The 9,817-nt window shown below is 35.0% G+C and overlaps 1 protein-coding gene across 1 annotated transcript; it reads left to right on the forward strand.

The window, feature by feature from the left end:
• The first annotated feature begins 275 nt into the window (after positions 1–275).
• LOC144549338 (disease resistance protein RGA2-like) lies at positions 276–4,159 on the forward strand. Its single transcript, XM_078298048.1, has one exon. It carries the CDS (start codon positions 542–544, stop codon positions 4,157–4,159), a length of 3,618 nt encoding a protein of 1,205 aa, XP_078154174.1. The 5' UTR covers positions 276–541.
• The last annotated feature ends 5,658 nt before the right edge of the window (positions 4,160–9,817 follow it).

The raw sequence follows: 9,817 nt of genomic DNA on the forward strand, positions 1-9,817 counted from the left end.
GCTTCTAGGAAAGTTTCCATTTGTTTGACCTGAATATGATTTTCTTGATCAAAAATTCAAAATATTAATTTACTGTGTAACGGGTCACTGACGTTAATTGTACTTTCAGTTTTTCCGAAGGTGGATAGGCTTATTGATTATTTGCTACCTATAATGTTTACTCTTTGCATGCCACATGGATTGTGATCGCCAATAATTCTGTTTGAACTGTAACTTTATTGCTTATATATCATCTCTTATTTGCATACTTTACTATCTTTCACTCTCTTTCTCAGATCTTAAATCTCTCTCTCTCTCATACAATCTGTCTTTTGGTAATTTACTTCCTTTGTTACCGATCTTTGTTATCTTCGAATCTCTTTTCCATCTACAGAAAAAACTATTTTTGTCTCTCGATCACTGTCTTACACTTTCTTCTTACAACTCTTTTTTCTCTTGTAATTTGAATTTCTCAATTCATCTTTCATCCAACAATATACTACAATACTTTAGTTGAAAAAAAAAAGAAAAAAAAGAGAGACTTTAAATTACAAGAAGAAAAATGTCCTTCGAGAAGGCTCTTTTAACCGTTGGTGGATGGTTCGGGTCTGCTATCGTTACCAAACTCATCGACACAGGTTATTCCTACTTGACCAAGCATATGCTGCCACCCAATATTGAATCCGAGCTACAAAGACTGGAAGCAGCTCTTCCCAAGATCACAGCTGTCATGGGTGTGGGCGAGGCATTGAAGTTGAAGCACCCAGATTCAAGGGTGGATGCCTGGCTGGCGCAATTCAAGGAAGCGTTCTTTGCAGCTGAAGATGTGCTTGATGAACTCAAGTACTGGGAGCTGGCTGACATGGTGAAAAACCGAGATGAGGTTAGTGGATCTTCCTCATTAATAAATATAGGCTCACTGAAGAGAAAATTTACTAGTTCTGGTATTAGTAAAGATACCTTGAAGAGGTTGAGGGGCGCTGTGCAATTATTAGATCGGGCTGCCACTGATGTTGGCAATTTCCTCCAATTAGCTAATGCACTAGAGGTTAATAAGCCTGTTTACACTTCTAGTCGAGAAACTACTTCTTTTTTAACTGAACGCAAAGTATTTGGGCGTGAGAGTGAGAAGGCCATCATAATTGACTGGTTAAAGAAACCGGCATCTCACAATTATATCTCCGCCTTTTGTATTGTGGGACCGGGTGGATTAGGGAAAACCACTCTTGCTCAGTTAATCTTTGAGGAGATTAGCAAAGATAACCATTTTGACAAAACAATTTGGGTTTGTGTTTCAACAAGCTTTAGTGTCAAAGATATAACAAGAAAAATTCTAGAAGAACTAGGAGAAAAAATCCACGATAATGAATCATTAAATCGCCTTCAGAACAACTTGAAGAATAAAATAAATTCAAAGAAAATTCTATTTATTCTAGATGATGTGTGGAATGATGATAAAATGTGTGATTGGGAGAAACTTATTGCTCCCCTGAAATTTGTACAACAAGAAAGCAAAATATTACTCACCACTAGAATGAAATCAGTAGCTGACATGCTTGCTCATGTGCTACACGTGGAAAATATAGTGTTGAGAGGCTTGGAAGAGGAGGAGTTGTTAGAATTGTTTAATAAACATGCATTTAACAATTATAACCCTAACAATTATAACCCTAACAATTATAAGGATTTGCAAAATATCGGAAATGATATTGTCAAGAAGCTCCGAGGTAGTCCCCTAGCAGCAAAGGTGATTGGAAGCTTGCTGAATTTTTACATGGATTTCCATTATTGGGAAAGAATTTTGAACTATGATTCACTGATTAATTTACAGCAAGCCAGGGATGTGGTAGATGTGCTGAAATTGAGCTATTATCATTTACCAGCAGATTTACAAGAATGCTTTAGATTTTGCAGCATATTTCCTCAAGATTATGAATTCCACAAAGATGAGTTGATCAGAATGTGGATGGCCTTGGGATTCATACGCCAAGAGTTTCCTGAAGAAGATAGTCAAGAAGATATTGGAGAAGAGTACTTCAATCACCTTTTAAGAAAATCTTTCTTTGAGCGATATCCAAAGCTTCTTGGGAATGATGTGTATATTATGCATGATTTGCTACATGATCTGGCGCAAAATGTATCGAAAGGAGAATGTTCAAGAGTAGAACCAGAAAGCAAAACTAATATTATACCTAGCACTGCACAACATGTATGTGTTCATGAAAGCCAAATTCAAAGGATATTCAATCTTAGGAATTTACGTTCCTTGGTAATAACCTTATCTGGAGGAAATTATAATCGAAATCGATTTGTTCTCCCAAATGGTTCACTTAAGGAAACTTTGCGTTTATTGGTCATACAAGGTAAATGTGAACTGCCAGAGGAGTTTAGTCGTTTGATACACCTTCGGTTTCTAATGTTCGATCCCAGATTTGTGAGACGTTTACCTGAATTTTTAATTCCTAATTCAATTTATAAGCTTTATCATATTCAAGTGCTAGACTTGACCTATAATGTTGAAATATGGCAAATGGCCAATCTTGTTAGCTTACGAAGTTCAGATAATGAGGGTGTTGAAACAACAGGAATAACCAATCTTGTTAGTTTACGGTACATGAACCTTCCCAATCATGCGATGGAAAACATTCATGGAATGCGCAAGCTAACCTCTCTCCGAGAGTTAATATTTTTTGTTGGGCAAGAGTGTGGTCGTCATATAGATGAACTCGGAACGCTTAACAATCTCCGAAGCCTTTCTATTAAAAACATTGAGAATGTAGGGGATCCAATTGAAGCTAGTAAAGCCAACCTATCTAAAAAGGAAAGTCTTATTACTCTTTATTTAAATTGGAGTTCCATGATAAATTCCGATAATCATAAGCAAGTCATTGATAACCTCCAACCCCATTCAAATCTTAAGGAATTGGAAATTTATAAGTATGCAGGCCACATACCTCCAATTTGGATGATGGATTCATCTCATCTATACCTATCATCCCTCACACTTTCTGATTGTCCTAATTGGGAAACATTACCATTTCTTGGGCAAATGCCAAATCTAAAACTACTCTCTCTTTCCGATATGAATAATGTGAAAGAAGTGGACTATTCATGTGATAGGAGAAGTGATTGTGCTTTTCCATCTTTGGAAAAGCTAGATTGTTGGAACATGCCAAAATGGGAATCCTGGGCAGCAGCACACATTTGTTATGGCTTTCCAAATCTAAAAGAACTTGTAATCAAACTCTGTCCAAAGCTGCCCAAACTTCCTGCCATTCCTTCTTCTCTTTTCATATTTGAAATGCTTTCCGTGGGAATTAATTCCCTTCCAGATATGCACCATGGTTCTAGCAGTACAGCTCCAGCACCGTCATGTATGAAATCATCACTTAGAAGAGTAGATATTATTGAATGTCCCAAATTAACATCATTGAATGGATTTATGCAACAAGAGAACCTAGATTTACAAGCTCTTAAGGATCTAACCATCACACACTGTGAGAATTTGGTTCAGCTACCAACTGGTGCATTTGGGAACTTTGTGTCACTAAAACACTTGTCTATAATGGGTATCCCAAATCTGGTAATAGCTGATAACCAGAGCATCCTCCTGCCTATCAAACTAGAATCACTTGAAATGGGAAACTGTGGTGAACTTGATGTGCCGTTGCTAGAGTCAGCATCACAGCTCCCTGCACTTGCAACTCTTTACATTGAACGTAGTGAACATATTTCTTGTATCCCTTCCTCTGAAAATGCATTTACTTCACTTAGTGAACTGAAAATCTTGAGATGCAACAAGCTCATTGAACTTTCATCTATGCAACAAGCACACACTGTCAACCCAGGAAACAACTCGGTATCTTTAAATATTAGTGATCTGGAAATTGATCACCCCTGTCTCCTTCTTATTGAGCCACTCAAATGCCTAAAATTTGTTAGTCGCCTTAAAATTCGCTACTGTTCAGAGATGGAGCCCCTGCCCGAGCAATGGCTGTTACAAAACAGTAGTACCCTCAAGTGGTTGACCATCTCTGATGCAAACTCGCTGCGGTCATTGCCTGGTACAATGGATCAGCTCACTTCCCTTGAGGAACTTAACATTTACAAAGCCCCTTTACTGGAAGAAATACCCAAAATGCCTGCTTCACTGATTTATAAGAACATTAGATGGTATTAGCCGTCGTCACCTTAATTATTTTTGGGAAGGAAGCAGAAGTCCGTGGGCTAAGCTCTCTGACAATATTTCGACCCTCCATGTAAGCATCATTAAAATTTTATTATGCCTAGTTTTTGCTTATTTCGTGCTCTATGCTTTTCTAACTTCTGAATTCACTCAATGGTCTCACAATTGATTAGGTTGTCATTTACATCTGTTGGTATTAGTATAACTTCTTACCGTTGGCTCGTGCATACACAACCATTGGCCCCACCAACAAGTGGCGTATGCTGTTGCATATGTGTGAAATTCCAGAGGAGCAGAGGATGAAATAATGCAAGCTCCACTGCATTAAGCACAAGGCAAAAATGTAATTACATAAATGCCACGTACGAGATACAAATAACTGCCACTGCGTTTTATTCATGAAGGTATATTATCTCTCCTTGTTCCCAATTGTTAATTTCTGTTATATTTCTTTTTAAATTAAATTAAGTTTGAGTGATACTAACATTTCAAACTTTTAACTCCGCCTATATCTAAATGATGTAGCCGGTCCCAAGCCCGGACAAGAGGAGGAGGGTTATTTAAAAAGTTTGAAAAGTGTATATTGAATAATTAACAATTCAATGTGAAACAGTGAAACAAAAAAATGAGAAGAAAGATAAGTATGGTATAAGTTGGAAATAGAAATTTGATGTTTTATCTGGGTACAACATTTGTTTTAACAATAGGATATTTGATACTTATATAAGACCAATTGAGACAAAATGATAAAAAAAACAATATATGCAATTCAAAAGGGCCAATGTGCAAAATTGCCAAAGGGCTAAAGTTTAATTCAAGCACAACTCTAATTGACATAAGGTTGTGCAATTTGTCTGTTAAAGAACCTTTTTTCACTAGATTAAATGTTTTTGATCTGATCTTTTCTGTTTCATTTTTTGTTCCTTAGTGGTACATGTCGATGTACAAGGTTGAGTTATTGTACTCTGGTTTACTAATTTAAGGTTGTGGAGGGCATTTAAGGTCCACTGGATTTGTCCTTAATTGGATATTTTGGCCAATATACATGTTTATTTGATTTGCAGGAGAACTACAAAACTGTTCACTTCAAGTTTTGCACTTAAATTAGCAGTTAGGGAAAATCTGTTTCGTAATTATTATTTTTTTTAATTCTTGAAGAACTAGATTAAATCTTCAATGCTGTTGTAGTCCAGAGATGAATATATTGTATTGTCAACAATGATATTATTCCCCCTCCATAATTGCTTTGTATTGCTTGCTTTAACTCTTTAGCAAAAAAATTTGCTCAAGGTCTCAAGGACAGTACCTGTCCATGAAGCTTAAAAGCACAGTACCAGCTTTACACACAGAATGAACTATGATTCTTAAAAGCATAGTACCTTTCCATGAAGCTTTTGAGGATTCTTACTGGTACAAATGGTGTACCAGCTTAATCACAAACTCAACTGCAGTTTGATTGACACTCTGCTAGTATAGGTGAGCTACCAGTTTTGTGTGATGAATCCTCCAATCTTTGAGGCTGTTTACAAAATGTAGTATAGTGTGAATTGAGCTTAACTATGATACAATTTAATTTCTTGAGACCAATATATCATTTTTCAATTCTTGAGACCAATTTATCTAGTGACATGACAATTTATTCAGTTTTCAGTCATTTTGAAGTTGTACCAGTCACTACATTTTGAAGTTTTGATTTTTTTTTTTAGGAGACATCTTCGGTGATTCTTAACTAAATTTCTTTTGACAATACCCCAGGCCAATTTTTTTAATTTTTCACAGTATCAATCTTTATTTCAACTGGACTGATATCTGTTTCATTAATGAATATATTAGATAGCATCAAGTAAAAGGACTAGAAGATACAGAGTGCCTGTCTTGACTTCAAACTTTAAAGGATACAAGTACAAAACTGCCAAATTTTGATAAGGTAAGAAGAAGACCAAGTTATATAAAGTTGGTGTATTCTCTTGTTGTTTCTGATTGCTATTATTCAGTTCAGTTCAGGTGGCAGTGAATCTGAAACCAACTCAAACAAATTACAGCAAGATCAAGAATAGAGAGACCTAATTATGACCTTACACAGTGAACCTCTAGCAATTAATAGCCACCAAGCATAGTGTCAGAGTGTGTTTGTTATGAATCGAATTTCAATTTTGTGGCAATTTGAGAATTTTTGGAACTTTGGATGAAATTTAAGGATTTTGAAATTAGAAAAGAGAATTATAAGAAAAACAAGAATCTCTGGCGAGCAAACCAAAACATACATTGTTAGGTTCAAGACATAATTTCCCTCTGAAAATCGTAAATTGTACAAACAACTGAAGAATCGAATCAATTTTTATTAATCAGGAACGCAGTCACAATAATAGCGAAACGCCAAATCTGAGCTGAAACAATATAGTAAGTAATTAATTGACTAAATTGAATCCATACATGAAAAATGGTTATCTAAATATTCCATATCAATAGCGACACGACAGATCAGCAGCCAAATCAGCAGAATACGCTCATCTGTCCCAATGGATGCTCTCCAGTTTCTCCTTGCATATCTTCTCCTGTTCTGGTGATGCGGGGCCCTTCTCTTAGTGACTTGTTGCCTTCAATTGTCGCGGGTATGTTATTATATGCGGACCCCAGTCGCAGGGCTTCAGATGTTACAGTAGTGTGGGAAAAATGACACGGTGGAGCCGGTTCTGTCACGGAACCGATACAGGTTACGTTACGGCACGGCACACCATGCGTATTAGATACCAGTGTTATTAAAACCGGACCGGACCGGCGGTTAAACCGAAAAAAAACTGGACCCGGATATCTTTCCGGTTTGGCTCTGCTGAACCGACGAGAACCGGTTTTTCTTGAAAACTGTAGACCGTGCAACACATATAAACCCGGTTTTTTTACAAGTGTGATTCAGTTTTTTTTTTCTTCGAATAACATTAGGAATCGCCTCCGAAAGTCCCACTAGGGCGACTACATAGTACATAGAGTCAGAGATAGGAGCTTGAGCAGAGGCTTGATGGATCAGTTCCTGATCTCCCTCTCCTCACCATGGCCTTGATCCGCTTCGAATTCATACGAGCCTCTCCAGATCCTCCTCAGCAGCACAAGCAAATCTTCTGTGACTTGTTAGAATTTGATGAAGAAGGAGCCTGAGCAGAGGCTCTAATTGAGGGGAGCAATTTGGTGGCTAGGGAGAGCAGAGAAGTGGGTGACTCTACTTGTTATATTTGAGTAGTGAAAATGAGAAATTAGAGGAACGAAAGAACAACACAGAGTCTAGAGTCCTTTCTATATATATCACTTAAGGTCTGGTATTAAATCTTAACGAACCCAATGCTATTATTTATGGGATTGAACAATTGCAATGCTCTCAAAGTGTTTGATGCAATGTCCAAATCAAAACTATCAATTCTTTTATGGGATTGAACAATTGCAATGCTCTCGAACTGTTGGATGAAATGTCCGAATCAAAACTAATTGAGTAATACTACATCAAACCATGTTTAATGTTTTTGAATAGCGTACTAACTGCATCAGATCTCGCTTTGTATCTTGCGTTAATTCAGTTTTAGCTCTGCTTTATATGTATATATAATGATTAAGGCCTGCTTGAGAATTGAATTAGTTTTCACAATTATGCAATTTAAAAAAGGTGTACGGAGTTTTCTAAATTGTAGCTTTATAACTTTGTTAGTTATTAAAATTTCTATTTATTTATACATGTCACGCGTAATGCATCATTCAATATATATGCATGCTGTTTAATTATTTATATATTTCTGTATACACAATCTTCATATCTTATTAATATATGTTATTTAAAAAATCAACGGTTGAACCGATTGACTCACCGGTCCGACAAATAAACCACTGACCCGAAGCTTTGCCAGGTCAACGTGCGATCCGTTTCTGATAACATTGTTAGATACATCAATGGTCGCAGGGCTTCCCACTAGATGAGAGAATAAATCAGACCTCCAAACATATTTACTCTGATTAAAGTATTGTTCAAATTTGAAAATACATGATTTCGGCCCATTATATAGAATTGGATGTCTAGGGCCCAATTTTCTCCGTTGAATTTAGGCCCATTACAATCTAATTTTCTCGATGAAATTTGCTTTTGGACTGTACTTTCAATTTCATATATTTGGTTTTATGATATAAATCTTGTAGGAAACTAAATTATAAAAATTTTAAGACCTTTTTATGACTTTTGAATAAGAACGTCTAAATTTTTATATCAATGATTTCTTCATATTCAAAAAATATTTAAAAATGTAAATTTGGTTTCACAAAAAATATCAGGCCTATTATTTGTTCGTAGTATCATCGCCTCATTATTTGTTGGTATCTTTATCAATATTACAACTATTATTTAAATAAAAAGTAAAAAAAATATATAGATGTTCCTTTTATCATTAAAATAGGTTATAGATCGAACTTAACAAGATTTGTTAGGAATCAAGAGTATGAAAAAAATATCCACATACATGAATAATATTTTTGCATGGTTATGTGAAAATTGATATAAATCATATATATATATATATATTTTTTTTGGTTAAACTTTAAGAAGAAGAAGAAAGAACGACGGGAATTTTAAGCACTTAAACATTTATCAATTCTAATGAAGCACAATGCATAATTAAAAAAAAAAACTTTAAGTAATTCAAAAATATTATGTAAATTGTCAATATACAAAATAAATAATTATTTTTTAATCATTCGATTAGTTAAATTGTAAAGTTTGTTGCCCGGGCGATGGACACTATGAACGTAAAATATATTTAAAAAATTAATTGTAAAATCAGGGACGATCAACATTAATGCATATGGACATAATGTTAAGTAAACAAAATTATATAGTTTGAATTTTAAAAAGGGTCTGATAATTGCCTACTAAACAAATCTCCAAGTGTGCCTCTCAAGTATTTAATGTCCAATTTTTATTTTCAACGTTTATATTCAAATTTTTAAAATTTTATTTATAACATTTTACAATGCTACTCGCAAGTTGTTAAACCTCTATTTATAAGTATTTAAATCCTGAATCTGAATAGTTTTAACTTCTAACTATTTTTATCTTCAAGTCAAAGAAGAATAGATTCATTTCACCCATTGTTTTTTTTTTATCATTATTGTTCATTCTTGTCCATTTTTATCTTCAAACCATTTAAACATCTGATACCTATCATTTAAATTATAACGTTCCAACATTTAAACCTCAAATCTAAGATTTTTTTTTTTTTACAACTGACAATTTTGTCCATTATGACCTTCTAGAAGATCAATACGCCTCTTGAAACACAATTGTTCAAGGTCTTTCCTAGCACTTTGTCTATGTTTTCCCGGCGTTTCCAAAGTGCCATCCGGATATTACAATTCCCGGCGTTTACCAAGCGCTGCATTTTTTTCCCGGCATTTGGAAGGACCATTACCGGCGTGTCAGAAACGCCACCAGAAGTCTTGATATTAAAAAAAAAAAAGTAAAAATGTTTTCTGGGTGCTTCTAAAACGCCACGAAAAGTAACAAAAAATAAAAAAATTTGGCCAACAAATGCCCTTAGGCTTTCAATTCACATATCAATGCAGTACATCGTTTAGTTACATTAAGCACTTGTTGAAAATAAAAAGAAAGTAAAACCAACA

This window comes from Carex rostrata, chromosome 35, assembly GCF_964058835.1.
Source record: "Carex rostrata chromosome 35, lpCarRost1.2, whole genome shotgun sequence".
NCBI classification, from domain to species: Eukaryota; Viridiplantae; Streptophyta; class Magnoliopsida; order Poales; family Cyperaceae; genus Carex; species Carex rostrata.

What these genes read in the sequence shown, in the direction of transcription:
- LOC144549338 (XM_078298048.1), top strand. Translation starts at nt 542, where the DNA reads ATGTCCTTCGAGAAGGCTCTTTTAACCGTTGGTGGATGGTTCGGGTCT.